General features: G+C 40.8%; 1 protein-coding gene across 3 annotated transcripts in view; it reads right to left on the bottom strand.

The window, feature by feature from the left end:
• Positions 1–13,092: 13,092 nt before the first annotated feature.
• The window catches only part of ctif (CBP80/20-dependent translation initiation factor), a 51,528-nt gene continuing 45,513 nt past the window's right edge, over positions 13,093–19,107 (bottom strand). For all 3 annotated transcript variants that reach the window (XM_083563722.1, XM_083563720.1, XM_083563721.1), the window contains one exon: positions 13,093–17,337. In XM_083563722.1, coding sequence (XP_083419848.1) covers positions 17,122–17,337 — 216 coding nt within the window. In that variant the 3' untranslated portion in view covers positions 13,093–17,121. The remainder of the gene's footprint in view (positions 17,338–19,107) is intronic.

The following is a 19,107-nucleotide window of genomic DNA, read 5'->3' on the forward strand; positions in this document are numbered from 1 at the left end:
TTTTTTTTTTAAGATTGGTTCCTCTTAAGGTTTCTTCCTACCATCTAATGGAGTTTTTTCTTGCCACAGTCACCATTCTGCTCTATCATCAATATTATGGGTACTCTGGGTGGATCTTTGTATTACCAAGGAACAGTGAGTCCATAAGTCATTTTCTTTATACACGATCCATCTTTATTTCCCTGTTTCTACTTCCTGGGGTATTGTGGGCATTTTTTTGTGGTTAGGACACTATTTAGAAAAAAATGTTTTATAGTTGGGGGTCACACTAGAAACTGAAATTTTGAGATGGGATTTCATTGCAGCAAACACTATGGACATTTGCACATTGGACGTTTTTGGGGGTTGGGAAGAAACCCGGTGAACCCAGGGGCAACCCAACCAGACTCAATGGGGTAAAAATGCAAACTGCCCCACAGAAGGAAACCATAGCACAGTGGTTAAGACATTGGACTATGGATCAGAAGTTCACAAGTTCAAATCCCAGCACCAACAAGTTGGCACTGCTAAGCTCTTGAGCAATACCCTTAACCCTAAACTGCTCTGTTGTAAGTCGCTCTGGATGAGGGCATCTGCCAAAAGCCAGAACTGTAAATCTATCTGAGAACTGTGATGCAGAAATACTATTAATATCGCCACTATTTGGTCAAAACAGCTTCTAAGAATGGCAATTAGCAAGGATTGTTTTATTAAAGCATTCAAGGAGTGGGGCCACACCTCTGCATTTACACAAATCCTGAGTCAAAATCTTTAATGAATGAAACTTCATTGACGTAAGAAACACATCCCGATCTCTCACGATCACTCTAATACTCAAATTAGCGTTCTCTTGCTAATGCTCACTAGCAGCAAACAAAAACAATTTGTAGCATTCATTTAGTTTATGACATGCTTTGCTAATAATTTTCCCTAGATAAGTTTCTTTTTTCAATGTAATGTCCGCCTGATTTGTTTTCATGTTTTCCTTGAGGTGGTTTGAAGTTGTTGCGCTAACTGCGGTCTCAGGTTCGGCGTTCCTATTGGTTCTTGGTAGAATGGTCATCGTAGGAGAAGTCACACTGCGAAAAAGCTTTTGACACTTCCAGACTAAAAATAATAGCAACAGCCATTAATCGTTTAAAACATGTTAAAGTGGCGATCAAAAACTGCAGATTTTAGTCTAGGATTATAGGAATCTTTTAGGATTTTCACAATTTGTCTCAGATGACCAAATTGTGGCCAAAATCGCAGAGTAAATGAATGTTTTGTGAGGAATGAGTAAGAGAAATAAGTGAATGAATGTTTTGTGAGGAATGAGTAAGAGAAATAAGTGAATGAATGTTTAGTGGGTGTGAGTAAGAGAAATAAGGGAATGAATGGTTCGGACCGGGATGCTGCAACTGTTGCATTTTATTCCCGCTGTTTCTGAGCCATGATTCAGAATTCAATCTAATAAAAACACAAAGAATTGAAGAGCTGACGCCATCACCTCAGCAGCAAACACACAAAGTGACCATGAAGAGACGCAAGTACTGGGTAACTGAAAGTCCAGCTGTCCCATTTAGCTCAGGCTCCAGTTCTACTGGTAAAAAAAAAAACACAATGAAGCATCACAGTCTGGCTCCAGGGCTGAGTAACACATGCTTGCTTCACCAAGACCAAGCCAACCACAGTGTCACCAGTCCCACAGACACACACTCTGGTGCTATTGTGTCCTATTCAGACACATCTGATACTATAGTCTGCCCCTGTTAGAAAACAATGAGACTCCATCTGGCATGTCTGTGCACATGCATAAGTGTGTGAGAGGGAGACAAACTGACGCTACTCCTGACACGTGGTTGGGCAGGCCGGACAAGTCATAATATGTGGCTTCTATAGAGAGGGAATGCACCGCATTAGCTAACAAAAAAACCATGGATTAGCAAATGACACTGATGCCGCCTAACCTGCAGGGCAAATGGGAAAGCCACTGAGTTTTACATGTTCGCCGTTTAATTGGTGCGTTAAAGGTCGCGGATTTGAGGATCAAATGCTTTTAACTGATGGAATTATTCATCAATGTGAACTAAGGTGAAAAATAAGCGCCAACAGCACTCACCACTGTTACTAGGATACAGGTCGGTATCATTCACAAGATCCAATGCATTTATAGCCCTTTAGCACACACTCGCGGTGTCTGTTGTAGGTCAGAAGTGAATGTTTAAGGATGACATTATGCACTACAAAGGAAGTCCGGTAGGAGATTGAGGAACGAGGTGCAGATTCTGCTCCAGTCACTGATAGAATTACAGAATATCATACTGTAGTGATACTTTTACTTTGGTTTGTAGCTTTAGAAAATTAGATTTCAATATTTAGGATTTCTTCTACTATCACTAGAACTAAGACATCAAAACATACTTCTAGTCCAAGTACAGGACCATTTTGGTTTTACTGTAAAAAGAAAACTAGTAGCTGGGGGGGGGGTGTGTTTAGAGATTAAGGTACAGTACAAACCCAACCCTCTGAAGGTCATGAGTTCAAATCCCAGCCACACCAAGCTGCTACTCCTGGGCCCCTAAACAAGGCCCTTAACCCCATAGGTGCTCAGTTATCTAAATGGGACCGATTTAAGTCTATCTGGATAAAGGCATAAATGTAACTGGGGGTTAGTTTTTTTTGTAATTCATCTGTTTTTATTGTTCAACAGTCAAAACTTCATATATCACCACAGCATCCAATATTCAACCTTCCAATTAATTACATATTCAGCCACTAGTCACCAATGGAACAAAAAAAAAAAAGGCAAGAGCGCATGGAAATTAAGCAGTTGTTAAGTTGTCCTGCTCAGCACACCATTTTTTTATGCTGCCAAAAATGATCCCATGTTTTTCTCCTTCACTTCGCAATCTCCCGACATGCTCTCATATGACGTAGTTTCAATCATCCCATCAATCCAATCTTTCAGATCAGGGCTTTTGGGGCATTTCCAATTGCATAAGATCATCCTGGCAGCATCATAATAAGGGTAAATGCATTTTTAGAGTACTACTGATTTATCTCCAAGAAGCAGGAGTTGGAAAAAGTGATACAATATTCCAAAAGTCAACTTCGATAAAGTTTTGTAAAAGTAAATAGTATCTCATTAAAAAGTTACATTTACTGAGTTGTTTATTTTAACAGTGGGGGGTGGGGTGGGGGATTCTAATGTAGTTTATAAAGGATGAGGAGATATAAATCTTAAACTAGTTGTCTTTAATTGAAGGAACACCTTTATAAATAAAAATGCAATCACAAAAAACAAAAAAAAAAAGCATGATATTTTCCCCCTTGTATTATTTATTAAGTCCAACTTTAAACATTAAATATTTAAGTAAAAGTAAAATGACAGATTTTAAAACTACTTAAACTACTTTAAAATGTAGAAGTACACAAAAAACTACTCTATTAATACATTAACATGAGTAAATTTACTTTTCACCTCTGCCAAGGAGACATCATTGTGGCTCCACAGGTAAATTAAAGACCAGCCGCACTCAGACTTCCAGAATTCTATGCCAGAATTGGAAAACTAAAAAAACTATTCCCAAATCACGTTAAAAAGTGCCCTCTTTTCACTTACATTTCCAGCATAGATTTTTTTCCCATCCACAATTGGCGATTATTGAAATTTTTCTTTGTCAAAAGACTTTTGTTTGAAGTCTTGGCTTTTGGAGAACTAAGTTCACTTTGGATAGTGGGGAAGTTGTTTCTGTATATGATGCTAAATGAATATGTATTGTAAGTCAGGGTTTTGAGGTGGATAATGTTTTTTTTGTAGGAAACCTTCAGCGTTAAACCTGATATGAGAAGCTTTTGGATGGAAGTCATCAGTAAAGTGAGGTTTGAAACCTTAGGAAAAACGGAAAATGACAAACACATGTTGTTCTGGCAGAAAGTCAATGAAAAAACTGACAGAAAATTGAAAATTGGTCAATCCGATCTTTAGTCTACATCACCACTTTGATAATTTGTGGCAGTAATCACAGTCAGTCTGTATAAAAATGTCAAAAACCTATGTGTAAATTCTTGCACAGTAAATCTCACAATTTGATTAAGGCTTTGGATAGTTACATGCCATATAAGATTGGACAAAATCTTTATCAATTCTCCTTCACAGGGGTGAGAACAAAATATTTACAGGCTATTGTAGTTTTCACAACTTTATATAGCCAAAAAGGAAGAAATATGACTTCTTCCTATGGAGAAGCCAGTATAATTTTGGTTAGCAAACCTCCCAAAAATCTCAAAAAGAAGGGCAACGTATTTTCCCTCGACAAAGCATGTTTGTGAAAGTAGTTTTTTATAAAGAATACATCAAGTAGTGATTTCTGAATCACTCAGAAAAATCGGAGCTCAGCCATCAGCTATGAACTTGGGGTTGTAAATCTTCTTCAAAAAGGACTTAAAAACATGCATACCCAAGATTTGGAAGAGTAGCCAATTGGCTTGCGGTAAGTGGTCAAAGCCAAGAACTTACTTGTCTGGCCTGGTTTCTCTCAGAATTGTTTTGGGGTGATTGGATAATGTTGGCTCCTGGGAAATAGTTGTTGTCAGAAAGCCAAATTTAGGGAAACTAGGATTCATCACGTCTCGACTGATGACATTATAATCCACAACCTGAAATCTGTGTGGTGGCAGTAAATGAGCAAGATGGTCAAACTGTACATCCTTTGGAAAAAAATACGATGCTCTGCAATTCAAAATGGAACAGATAGTTTGCTTTCGTTACTTTGGTTCAGACAGCCAGCAAATCGTCAGTTTACTGAAGTGCCTTCTGATTTCTTACGCAAGGCCCCTTTCACAAACACGCCTTTGTAGTGCAAACAAACAAACAAAAAGATTAAATAAAACCAGACGTTCTTTTTCTGTTCTGTTTCCAGGAAGATGCAGCTCTGCCTCTGCCATGTTAATCTGTATTCTATGTGACTCTCAAGACTCTTAGTGGGTACTTACTTTAAGTTATTGGACGTACTGTAGCAGTCAGGAGTTGATGAAAGTGAAGGTACAGTACAGTGTATGCTGTGCAATACGATGAGGATGAAGATGCTACTTAACAGAAAATGTAAAGTAATGGACATAATTGCTTTACTTATCATTTAAAATGAATAATAATGTTTTTTTTTTTAAATGTATGAAATTTTTTGGTGAAAACAGATTAAAATGTTATTACTAACGTTCCTGAACATTCAGTCCTGCTGCGGATTCCCGCGAATTTTAAGATAATCCGCAACTCGCAACTTGCTGTTAGTCCGATTCCAAATGAGAACCCGCAAATTTTCCGAGCCGTGAGTTCCGAATCACAAATTATCGGCGGGTTGACAATAGATTACGAAGGAAATCATTAAATAACACATTCGTTCCATTGTCGCTCCCTTTCCGTCTGGCATCCGCCCAAATGCTAATCGATGAAAACGTACAGATCTTGTTATTCTGCTGAAATAAATTCCTGCCCACAACTGGTTTGTGCGATTCAGAAATCAGACTGAAATATGACCACACACTTTAATCTTACTCACTTTAAGTTGCTGAAATGTACAAATAGCACAAATGTAAATAGCACTGCTCCGGTCAATTTAGCGTTTACATTAGCAAAGCCGCCGCTGCCAACCATCCACTTTAATTTTCTACTGTCTTCTGAATATTCATATTTTACAGTTGGACTACTTACAGTACGGAGGCTTGTTGTCATTTCTAATCAAGTTGTCCAGCAATAACATTTTGCTACGCACTGCCATATTCCTAACACAGCCCTGGTGAAATGTGCTGAATAAACCGTTATGTTCAGACTGAATCCGCAGGGACATCGGGGGGGGGGGGGGGGGGAATCTTTAACCACTGAGTCCTTTGGAAGGCTGCAGATATATTTTCTTTTCTAAATTCAGAAACCGCACGGTTTTAGCCATTTTGTTTCATATTTCGTACTTTAATAGATCGTACTACATTTTTGTTCTTTCGTTCATTCATTTAGGATTTTCTCCAATAATTTGTATGGCATGAAGCCTTTTCCCCAACTACTGGGTGACAAGTAGGAATATAATTACCAAAATAAAAGGGGATTTTATATTACACAATTTTATTGAAATGCTAGTAGTCAAGCCTACTAAAGTTTCAGAAGAGTGGAGGAAACCAGAAAACCCTGGGAAAACAAACAAGGACATGAAAGTGAACAGAAACTTTATCCAAACAGCAAGCAGATCTTAGAATCAGAGTCAGGGAGCCAGGAGCTGTCACGCAGATATCCACAAATCACAATATCATCCGCAAACATCATAGCCCATGGAGACTCCTGTCTGACCTCGTCCGTCAACCTGTCCATCACCGCTGCAAACAGGAAAGGGCTCAGAGCTGATCCTTGATGCAGTCCCACCTCCACCTTGAACCAGCCTGTCGTTGCTACTGCACACATCTCTGTAGATGTGTTCCTCCTCTTCTTTTTCTCCTTTGGCCAACAGTAGCCCAATTTCCACCAGTACCCTGTTGGCTAACGATACCTGTAGCGGTCGTTGGTAACCCGTGCCTCGACTGATCTGGTATGAAATTCAGGTTTGTGATCTGCATATTTGATATGGCACATTTTACACTGGATGCCCTTCATAACACAACCTTCCTCATTCATATGGGTTTGAAGCTGAGTGCACTATCCACATCCGAAGACGTTCTATACAATTGTTTGCCTCCATCTTTGTGGTAACAGTTTGAGAAAGAACCACATATGGTTGGGGAAGTCAAGTGTCCTAATACTTTTGTAACTATAGTCTATGTAAACGGTGATGTTGGGACACCATAACCATAAAAAGGAAGTCAAGAACAATTGCTTTTTTAAACTGAGTTTTCAAATATAGATTGTAAGGACTGGAAAAAGTTTAGATTCTGATTTTTTTTGCATAAAATTAACCCCCCACTTTTTTTTTTTAAATGACAGAAAGGGTTCTTGAATTAGTAATTGCACGACAATATAAAAAAAAAAAAAGCCTAGTGATAAAAGCGACTCGTTTTTCCTCACCCCCCAATCTAGTCAGTGGAACTGTTTGTACTGTTTCACAAGATGGACAAATTCCGATAAAAATCTTTCGTCTCGCTGTTACAGGGTCATGAGTTTCGTGTTCGTGGAGTCAAGTATTGTGTAAAAAACGATTGCAGCGTGGAAAGACTCCGCGGTTAAAAAGCGCAGCGTGATTGCACACAGATGTCGTCTGCCGAACTGCGGCCGAGCCAGACGTCTAGGAGGAACTTGTGCGGCTACGAAGCGAGAGCAGTTGCTGATGGATCCTCTTTGACCGCACATAGACAGAAACTGACATACACGCCGCACACACAAACACACACACACACACACAAACACTGTCTGACACATGGGAATACCACAGGAACTGAAAACAGCGGTTCTTTCACAAGTCGTCAGTGTCAGATGTTCTTGCAAGTGTACTGCAAACTGGCGAGATCCTCACGTCTGTGTTTTAAGCACAAGCTGATGGGCATTAGAAGAAGGCACATACTTACATAATTGAACTTACTAACTTGGTAATAAATACCATTTTGACAGATTTGAAAGTATTAGCTGAGCCTGACTACTTGTTCTTTTACAAAGGATTGTGGATAGAGAAGAAAAAAAAAAGTTGTGTCGCTAACTAGCGATGTTCTTTCTCGTTTCGCTCGAAGTCATCTTAAATAAATTCACATCAACCTCAAAGACAGCGGATGCAATGATTCTAAGTGATCTTTGCTCAAGTCATTAGTCGGGGATGTCGAGCGCTTTTTGTCCCGCGTACGAGCTAAATAAAAGGAAGATTTTGTCCAATTAGCTTCACATATATTACCTTTCGAATGGTAAATTTTTCATTTTGATTCTTAATGCAATACATTGATGTTTCATTTTGTTCACTTCTGATCAACATTTCAAACTTTGCTTAGAATGTGGGGACGGCATGGGGTCAATTTGCAAATGATGATGAGGTAATGAAGGAATACTACTAACTGTGTCCTTTTAGGTGGATTTGGTTTGTGTCTCTTTATTGCTCACCAAATTCCTTCTACACGAGGAAACAATATGAAAACTCAGAGTGTATATGGGTGTGTGTGTGTGTGTGTGTGTGTGTGTGTGTATACGGCCAGGCTTTCAGCATCTCATTACCCTTGTGTAAAGTAATGAGGCTATAGACCCCTAAAAGGTCAGTGCTGAAGTTGGGTTCTTGTTGTGATGAGAGCTGATAGAGACTCATACACCTATACCACTACCACCTACACCACCTACACCACCACCTACACCACCACCTATACTACTACCACCTTTACCACCATAATCATGACCACCAGAACCTACACCAACACCATCACCACCTATACCACTACACCTACACCTTCACCACCACCACCTATACAATACCAAATACTGCTACACCATCACCACCACCACCTATACCACCTTGACCTACACCACTACACCAACACCACTACCACCTACATGACCACCAACTCCAAAACCAAGACATTAAAGAGAATGAAGGAAAAACGGGTTGAAAGAAAGAGAGAAAAAAAGAAGGTAAATTGATCAGAGACAGAATTATCTGATCTTCGGAGGCAGAGATGCAGAACTCTGTAAAATCCGAGTTGTGAAGCTACTGCAGAAAAAAAACAGTCTGTAAATTGGAGCAATTGAGAAATAAAAGAGTGGAATGTTTGTGCCAAGGACAAACTTCTCTGTCAGATGAATGGCACTGTCAGTACTGAACATCCTTTATGAACAAATCACCAGCAGACTGAGAGAAAGAGAGGAAAAAAATGATGCAGGTGAAACAAACTAAAGTGTCTGCGATGTAAATTCCACCAATGCATGGATTTGTTATCTGTTGCATCCTGGGTAACTGGTCTTTCAGTGTAAATGTGCTAATAATGAAATATTTTTGTAGGTTGCAAGTGTGAATGATGCAAAGATGGAACTTTACTGAGAAACTGAGAAAGAAACAACAACACTAGTCTGGGTTTAGAGTGAAAACAATATATACTGCAGGGCTGTGGGTCAATCCCACACTGCTGGTGAAACGGGCTATGTCCCAATCTCACCCTGATGATGAGCAGGGCTGTGTCCCAATCTCACTTCATCATAAAGTAAGGCTGTGTTCTAATCTCACACTGATGAGTAGCATGGCTGTGTTCTCATCTCACACCATTATTAAGTAGGGTTGTGTTCTAATCTCACACTGTTAACCAACAGGACTGTGTCCCAATATTACACTTACGATGAGCAGGGCTGTCTCCTAATTACACTGCTGGTAAAAAAGAACTTTGTTCCAATCTCATTCTATTAAGAAGCAGGGCTGTGTCCCAATCTCACAGTGTTGATGAAGAGGGCTGTGTCCTAATCGCACACCATTAATGAGTAGGGCTGTGTCCCAATCTCACAGGTTTTTGTTCTAATCTCACACTGAGAATAGAAAGGGTTATGTCCCAATCCCTAACTCACAGATGAACAGAGCTGTGTCCTAATCTCCCCCAATTATGAAGTAGGGCTGTGTTCTAATACCATACAGTTGGGCACTGTTAAGCAGCAGGGCTGTGTTCCAATCTCACAATGATGAGCAGCAGGGAAATATCGCAGGCTCTCGATCTCATGTAACTTGTAACTCAGAGTTGTTATTGCTTAGCAACAGGGTCATGGTGCAGGGGCAAGTTTCTGTGGTGACAGTTGCTAGACGGCAGCCGAATCTTAGCAACAGAGACGTCAGGTGCTGCTTCAGCTGTGTGTCTCATCACACCTTCGACTGAAGCGACTTTCACTGAGGAGGATTTTATGATGTGTGTGTGTGTGTGTGTGTGTGTGTGTGTGTTTGCATAAGAATACATTTTTAAATGTAAAAGAATAAAACCAATAAGTGTAGTGTACAGAAATCCTTCACCAGCGAACTCCTTATACACCAGCGCTCGTTCCTCCTTCTGCTTTCAACACCCTGAGGAAAGCTTTTAGTTTAACCCCGTTATTTAAGTGTCTTCCCTGTTAGTATGAGGTATACAATTCATCCCTTCCCCACACAGTAACGGTCTTAAACCTACCTTCATTAGTATCTGACAGTTGCTCCTGAAGCTTAGCAAGCTAAAATCAACCCAACAACGCTAGCCAAACCTTTGCTAGCTAGTGAGAAATCTTTAATCCTATTCGAGAAAAAAAAATCCTGACATTTTCATTCAATGACCTTTAAGCAGCGAATTTGTAGCTATAAATGTCTATAAAAAGATTTTGAAGTAATGTTTTGTATGGCAGAAGTGATTCATCTCACTGAACCGAAACCGACGAGTCGTCTGTCTGTTTTCATTTTGACTCAAGGAGAATAAACGTGTTCTTCTGTTTCTTCATCTTTCAAGTCACACTTATTCTTAAACAATGTCACGTCATGGCATAAATCTGTCCAGAGAGAGAAAATAATCAATAAATCTGGGCGAGTCTGTGTACGTTTGCTCCATTCCCCAAGCTGGTCTCTGGTCCGATTAGCATTCAGCGAAATATTGACTCGTATTTATGCTAATTGACTATACTACAGGAGGTTGTGCTGCTTGTTTATGTTACTTTACCATCAGAAACTCAGATTACAGATTTATTTGGAATAATGTGCTACCAGATTAGCTGCAAAACTATATATAACAATCTTTTTTCCTCTTAATTTTGATTTTCAACTGATAGCAGTTAGCTTATAGCATGTCGCTTGAAAAACCTAGCCAATAAAACAAGCTGAGCGCACACACACACACACACACACACACACACACACACACACACACACACACACACACACACGTACATCGTGGTATTCAGATTAACTAATAATGGGATCTATTCCGTTTCTCAGTTATAAAACCTGCCTCTCCTTCCTCTTATGTTTTGTGTAGCACTTGTTAGACCTCAGACACACACACACACACACACACACTGCATAATGCCTACATAATGTCTACTGAATGTCTACATTGCATATACATAAAGCCTACATAAAGTCTACATGTCTAAATAGCATGTACATAAAGTCTACATAAAGTCTATATGACATCTACATAATGTCTACTTAATGTCTAAACAGCATCTACATAAAGTCTACATAATATCTACATAATTTCTTGTGTTCATTGGTTTTTGTTGCTTTAGTAATGACATTCATTCTCATTCTATAGACGTGGCATCGTAACGATGGTATAAAGAGGTGGATTGACTCAAGTAGAACATCACTGAGGAGAATAATGGAGACAGAGAGGGATGGACCCCTGAGGGATGGACATGACGGGGTACATCAGAGGAATGATGAAAGTTCTAATAGGCACGAATTGAAAGAGTGCAGCGGCGTTATGATGCAGCCCTCCATCATTAAACAGTTCATTCAGGAAGTGCGCGGGTCATGACATCACTTCCTCACAGGCAGGGGCAGGAAGTGCAGTAACGGCTCTCGAATTCCTATGGGGAATACACACACACACGCACACACACACACAGTATGACGTTCCCCAAACTAGTCACATTCATTGGAGTGTAACTGTCACACAGTCAGGAAAAGCTGCACCTGCTGTTCAGCCACACACACACACACACACACACACACACACACACACACACACACACACACACACACACACACAGGTAGGTGGCCTCTGCTTTCCTGTCACCTATACAGCTGTGTCTAAATTACATGGGATTTCAAGTGGCCAGCTGCTGTGTGTGTGTGTGTGTGTAGAATAGAAAAGTGGCAGCTGGAGTGTGTCTCCTGCTGGTCTGTGTGGCTCCTGGCTGAGGGGCAGCTGTAGCTTTTGTTATAGGCAGATAATAGAGAGTAAGTTGCAAGGCAGAAGAGAGAGAGAGAGAGAGAGAGAGAGAGAGAGAGAGAGAGAGAGAGAGAGAGAGAGAGAAAGAGAGAGAGAGAGAGAGAGTGCACAAGTGTTAGAAAGATGACGGAGTTGATGGAAGAGTTTGGTGAGAGTAGTAAGCAGGTTGAAAAGAGCCTGGAGAGGTGGAGGTATGCGCTGAAGAAAAGGGGAATGAAAGTCAGTAGGAGTAAGACAGAGTACATGTGTGTGAATGAGAGGGAGGGCAGTGGAGTGGTGCGGTTGCAGGGAGAAGGGGTGGAGAAGGTGGAGGAGTTCAGGTACCTGGTGTCAACAGTGCAAAGTAATGGAGAGTGTGTTAGAGAAGTAAAGAAAAGAGTGCAGGCAGGGTGGAGTGGGTGGAGAAGAGTGATAGCAGGAGTGATTTGTGATAGAAGAGTATCTGTGAGAGTAAAAGGGAAAGTTTATAGGAGCTGGAGCTGGAGGTGGCAGAGCTGAAGATGTTGAGGTTTTCGTTGGGAGTGACGACGATGGACAGGATTAGAAATGAGTTTATTAGAGGGACAGCTCATGTAGGATTTTTTTGTAGACAAGGTGAGGGAGGTGAGATTGAGATAGTATGGACATGTGCAGAGGAGGGACATGGGGTATATCAGTAGGAGAATGCTGAGGATGGAGCCACCAGGAAGGAGGAAAAGAGGAAGGCCAGGGAGGAGGTTTATGGATGTGGTGAGGGAAGACATGCAGGTAGTTGGTTTGAAAAAGGCAGATGTAGAGGACAGGGGGGAATGGAGACAGATGATCTGCTGTGGTGACCCTTAATAGGAGAAGCCGAAAGAAGAAGAGTAAAATAAAATGAAATAAAAGTAAAAAACAATAGTAAGGGGAAAAGAAAAGCAAAGAAAAATCGAATAAAATAAAATGAAGGGAAAATGAGAGGAATGGAAAGGGAAGTAGGGAGGAAATGAAGTAAAATTAAATAAAAGTATAGATGAGAAGAAAACGAAAGAAAAATTAACTGAAAGGAAAGGAAATGAAAGAAAAATGAAGGGAACATGAAAAGAAATGAGAGGAAAGTAGGGAGGAAAACAACATAAAATGGAATGAAAGGAAATGAAAGGACCAATACATTTTTGGGGATTTAAAAAAAAAAAAAAAAAAAAAAGAAAAAAAAAAGCTGTTCGATGCCTAAATGTCGCTTTGACGCTCTTCACTGCACTTCAGTGCCGACAGTGATGATGATGATGATGATGATGATGATGAAGTCAAAAGAGAAAAAAAACACATGAGTCCTGCTTTCACTTCTCATCCCAGTTTATTTTCAACTGCAGAAACAAAACCAGAAAAGAAATGTCCATAAATAAAAACCATAAACCAAAAAAAAAAATAAAACAAAAAAAAGATTCTTAATGCTTTGGTGAGTAAATCGAAAGGTGATTTTCAGAGCGACATCTCCATCAGAACCTCAATCAAATGCAAATAGGGCTAATCTACATTCAACGCTTTCGCTAACCGATGAGGTCAAAGGTCGCAGGAGTCCTGCAGTGTATGCTTGAGTGTGTGTGTGTGTGTGTGTGTGTGTAAAATCATTAAAGTTCCTCTTGACTGGGAGATCAGAGAGAAGCGAATGTAGATGGGAATTAAATAAAATCCTAAAATAATACAATAAAAAAAATCTAATAAATCCCGTATGAACACGAGGACGTGAGGTTTCACGTGCTTTTTTTTCCCCTTCCACAAACACTCACGTCTTCGAGCGTCCAATTCTTGATGCAAGACAAAAGAAAATTAAATTATATGAACACAAACCTGCCGGTTGTGTGTGTATATACATGTACACATACTAATATATATGTGTGTTTGTGTGTGTGTGTGTGTGTGTGTGTGTAAAAATGTACAAGTGAAGGTGTTTTTCACAAGTTCCAAAAAATAAAAAATAAAAGTAGCTGAAGGCTACAAACGACTCGACTCTGGTTCTGAAACGTTTCCACTTCTCTTCATTTGCTGTAGGATTTGTATTCGCTGTATATATGACTACATGCAGGCCGTTAACAAACACACGACTGCTCGTGTTAATCCGAAACACGGTTTTTTTCTTCTTCTTTTTTTTTTTTCTTCTTCTTCAGTGAAGCCCAGCGTAACGGACGATTATAATCATCTATAATATACTGTTAAAACATCTCATTCATCGTCTGCAAAATAAATCCAATCAACCGCAAATCGTTTTTTTTTTTTTTTTTTTTATACACATTTGAGTAAAAGATCCACTGCAAAATGTCCAAACACGACAAGGTTTTAATTTTAATTTTAATTTTAAAAGCCATGCTTCTATTTATATCGTTTCCTCCTCATACATCTATTTAGGAAGCTGCACTGCAGGGCAACGAGAGGGAACCAAAACATCCAATCAAATTCGTTTTTTTTTTTTAACTAAAAAACAAAAACAAAAAAAAAACCCCGGTAATTTGGTGAGAAAAACTCAACGTGCACGATTAATAATAGCTCGTTGTTGAATTTTTTAACTGTTAACTTGTGCTTTAATTTTTTTGGGGGAAGGAGTCTCCAGTGCCGCAATTGTTTTGATTTAAATTTCAATTAAAAAATTATACAAATAATAAGAATTTTAATGGAATTTATAGCCTCTATAAAATATGGTGCATGTGAAGTTTGGAAACACGTTTTGAGAGTTTTTCAGGGATACATTCCGGTTTTTAAGCAACAAACTCTGTACATTGTAATGGTATGAAGATTTACTTCGACCGAATGTTACTTTATTTTCAGTGAAAACTCCTCCCTTAGCGTGAAAAACAGCTTTACACAGACTCGGCATCCGGAGTGTTCGTCCCACAGCAGTTCAATAGGATTCAGGTGCCGTGACTGGGGAAGGACACTCCAGATAGATACACTCCAGACGACTGCTTGCTCTCTGAATAATGCTTACTTAATAATTCAGTTCCAATGAGCCACAGTCCAGGTGGAATTGCGCGGTGGTGAAGTATGGAATGGTTGCCATGTTGGTTTCTTTCACCAGTAATAAGGCTCCAACCTTCTCTGCACCAAAACGACCCCAAAACTTCCACCTCCATGTTTGAGTGAATCTGATCACATCATCTCTCCTGTTTTCAGTCCTGCACAAGTGTCCAATTTGGACTCCACAGAACTTCAGTCCGATTCTTGTGCGGTTTTTGCCTTTTAGTTTGTTGCATGAAAACAAAAGGAACATGCATGCGTCTCGAAAACCATACCCGAGGTGTTTCCACACTTTTGCACGCTCCGTATGCGAGAACAAGAACTTTTACAACAATAAATGGATAAAAACGACTTGAATTAATAATAATAAAAGAAGAATGGCAGTCAAATCGCAGTGGTTTAATAAAACATTGCAGCAATATAACATCAGGTCATTTTAGCAGAGAAACGCCAATGATGTGTGCGTTCATCGTTCAGTTTTTCCCACCAAATCACTCCCTTTTTGCTGCTGTATTCCTTCGCCAGACAATAAGACGACCTCTGGCAGAGTTTTGCCCTCATCAGATCCAATTAATAGAGAACTGAATAACAGAGTGTTTCTTATTGGCTGGGAAACACCTCACGCTCAAACCTCATCCTGCAAAACCGGTCGTTTTCTCCCAAACCAGCAAAATCTACTTGTTTTCACCGAAGCACTCATCAGCTAATTGGTTTAGTTCGCTCTGTGCAAAATATTTCGAGCCTGTGCAATTGGTCTAGCCCTACAACCCCATGTCCTGCCACGTATACTGTATTTACTGCTTTAAAAAAAAAATCAATAACATATAATACATTACAATAACGTTACAGGAAGTTTAATATCCGGAGGAAACAGAGGCCGAGTGGCACGCGGGAAACCTGACGAGGAAATAAGAAGGACACGCGACAACAAAGAGACCGGCTGAATGCGCGCCTGATGCTTTTATCTAAAACCTCAACACACTCGCGCGCGCGCACGGACGCGCACACACACACACACTCGCACACGGACGCTCTCATTGAGCTGGACAAGACGACGAGGGCTGTGTGTCTGGCCTTATAGTCTCCAGTGGCCATCTGCCATCCAGAGTCAGGCTGTGGCGTGTGTGTGTGTGTGTGTGTGTGTGTGTGTGTGTTAGCAAGACAAAAGCAGGCTAAGCCCTCTGCAGTCTGTCTGCTTGACCTCGGCTAGACAGCGCTGATGGGCGGCAGCGTGCTCCAGGGAAATGATTCGCCAAACAATGACACAAACACACGTCTGGAGAGGGGGATGAAGAGAGGGATAAGGACAGAAAGGAGGACTGGATGGTTGGCACGCAAGCACAAGATAAAAAAAATAAAAATAAAGGAGCGCACTGCTACCCCCTTGTGTGTTAATGTCAAATCTCTCTTTCTAGCTCTCTCTCATTGGCTCTTTGGTTGACACACACACACACACACACACACACACACACACACACACACACACACACACACACACACACACACACACACACACACACACACACACACACACACACACACACACACACACACACGCGTTTCATGTACATATCCGTGTGTGTGACTTCTCATGTTTATGCATGTGGCATGTTTACTAATGTAACAGCAGTCTGGCTTCATGTCTGAAAGCAGATCATTAACATGCGGCTGGGTAACAACGAGCTCAAACACATTCACTTAAATCTGCATAGCGTTAACCTTTAACCCCCCCGGAACACGAGCTCCATTTATCTGCACTAACCACCTCCATCCACCTGGTTACACATCCATCTATCTATCAATCCATCCACTTATCCATCCCTATACCCTATAAAATTACAATCTCATGTTTAGTATCTATCCATCCATCCATCCATCCATCCATCCATCCCACACCACACACCCACTTTGTTCATCCATCTATATATCCATCCTTTGAATTATACATTAATCCATTCAGCCATCCATCGTCAAATTCATTCGTCCAACCAACCAACCAACCATCCGTCTGTCTGCCCAGGCATTGTGTAATTCATCCACCATCCCCACACTCATCCATCCGTCTGTCTTTCCATCCATCTATACTCCTATTCACTTATCCATCCATCCATCCATCCATCCACTAATTTACCCAATGTCATTCATCTGTCTGTTCATCCATCCTCTAATTCACCCATCCATCTCTCCATCCATCCGTCCATCCGAGCAGCAGGCCTTGTCTTTACACATAAACGAGTGTTAGTTTTATCACATGGTCATTTTGTCTCTTGTAGTACTGAGTGATTAGGGCCTCCCGAGGGCTCAATCATTGTGTGTGTGTGTATATATATGTGTGTGTGTGTGTGGAGGTCATGCAGTGAGCTTCTGGATGGTTCTGTTGTAGTACTGCGTGGTGAGGGCCTCCAGGGGGCTCCACTGATGAGCGTGAAGCTCGATGACCTCCATGAGCAGTGAGCGTGTGAGCGGAGACTCTGAGGGACTCAGCATCTTATCCCTCACTGAGGCCAACAGCTCCATCATCATCTCCGGCAACTGCTCCTCCAACAAACGCCCGGCACTCTGCAGCTGATACACACACACACACCGGGGGGGAGAGAGTGCCATTAGGCCCAACCACGAGGAGACAAAGACATAAAGTACAGCAGAAGAGTGATAAAATAATACAGAGGGAGGGAGAGAGAGAGGAGGAGAGAGAGAGGAGGAGAGGAAGCTTTAGAGCAGAAAAACAGAATCTGATGTAGAATTGAAAACATTTTGTGGTGTTTATCTGTTTAAATCAATATCGCAGGGAAGGAGAGCAGAAAGGGAAAGAAAGAAATGTAGGGAAGAAAAGAAAAGGAAAGATGAACAAATTAACAAACTAGAAATTAAGAACTAAGGAAAGAAAGAAAGAAAGAAAGAAAGAAAGAAAGAAAGAAAGAAAGAAAGAAAGAAAGAAAGAAAGAAAGAAGAAAAAAAATCAGGCGATGACGTGACTAAGGACTGAAACGTTTTTTCTTTGAGAAAAAAAAAGAGAGAAAAAAAAAAAGGGAAAAATAATAAATAAAAAAGAGAAAAAGACTGAGCATGTGATGGAGTGAAAGAATGAGAGATATAAAGAAAAAAGGAGCGGGGGCTCAGGATGAACAGAAAGCAAAAGGATGGGGTGAAAGGTGAAAGGTTGTGCCTGTATGACGGATAAGAGCGAGAGCTGGGGCTCCAAGAGATCAACTGGGGGAGGAGGATTAAGGGGGGGGGAGAGAGAGAGAGAGAGAAAGAGGGAGAAAGAGGGGAAAAGAAGGAGGGAGGAAGAGAGAGAGAGAGATAGAGAGAAGCTGGATAAACAAGGGTCAGATGTCAGCACCACAGGAGGAAAAGAAAGCGACCGTCAGTAACAGACGTCTGTCGAAAAGAAAGACAGAGAGCAGCAGATGTTGGTCTACAAGTGAGAGATGGGAGAGGGGGAGAGAGAGACAGAGAGAGAGAGAGAGAGAGAGAGAGAGAGAGAGGAGCTCCAGCCTTTCGTTAGCCAGACTGTCTGTCTCCTTCTGATCCAGTTTACTGGCTTTTTTTCTCCTGTGAGAAGGAGGGATGTGAAGACGCTCCTCTGTCTGGAGCCACACACACACACACACACACACACACACACACACACACACACACACACACACACACACACACACACACATACACACACATACACACACACATACACACACACACACACTAATGGCTCATACTTATTGTCTTCTTTTGAGTTTGTATCAGTGTGTGCAGCAGCCTGTATATTAGTGTGTGTGTGTGTGTGTGTGTGTGTGTGTGTGTGTGTGTGTGTGTGTGTGTGTGTGTGTATTACATATATATCAGTGGTAGCGGTCAGGGCCAGTAAAGTCGTCTCTGTTGTCCTAAACACTATCAGAAGCACTGAACATTTACAACCTAAATTCTAATATTTGTTCCATGAAATTATTAATTTATTCCCAACAGTTTATTCTCTTCATGTCGTAGTGTTTCTCTCGGCTGCACTGCTTCCAGTACGTGTATGTGGATGTAAAATTTTTTGTCCAATCAGATTTCAGCCTTTATGTGCTGCCATGTCAATCTAATCTGCCCAGAGCCTTCAAAGTCAGTAGTGCTGGCCTTTTTGCCACAGTCTTCTCAAGAAATATCTCTGTTTTTCAACCAATCAGATTTCAGATTCTCCTCACAGGGCAGCGAGCTGGCCCAGAATAGCGTCAGCATTTTTCCGTCCTCTGATTGGTTGGTCAGAGGGAAACTGTTACAGCCAAGTTCAACTTGAGAAACACGTGTGTAGCTCTGCACACATTAATACATCTGTGTTAGACTTTTTTTTTG

This window comes from Silurus aristotelis, assembly GCF_946808225.1.
Source record: "Silurus aristotelis genome assembly, chromosome: 16".
NCBI classification, from domain to species: domain Eukaryota; kingdom Metazoa; phylum Chordata; class Actinopteri; order Siluriformes; family Siluridae; genus Silurus; species Silurus aristotelis.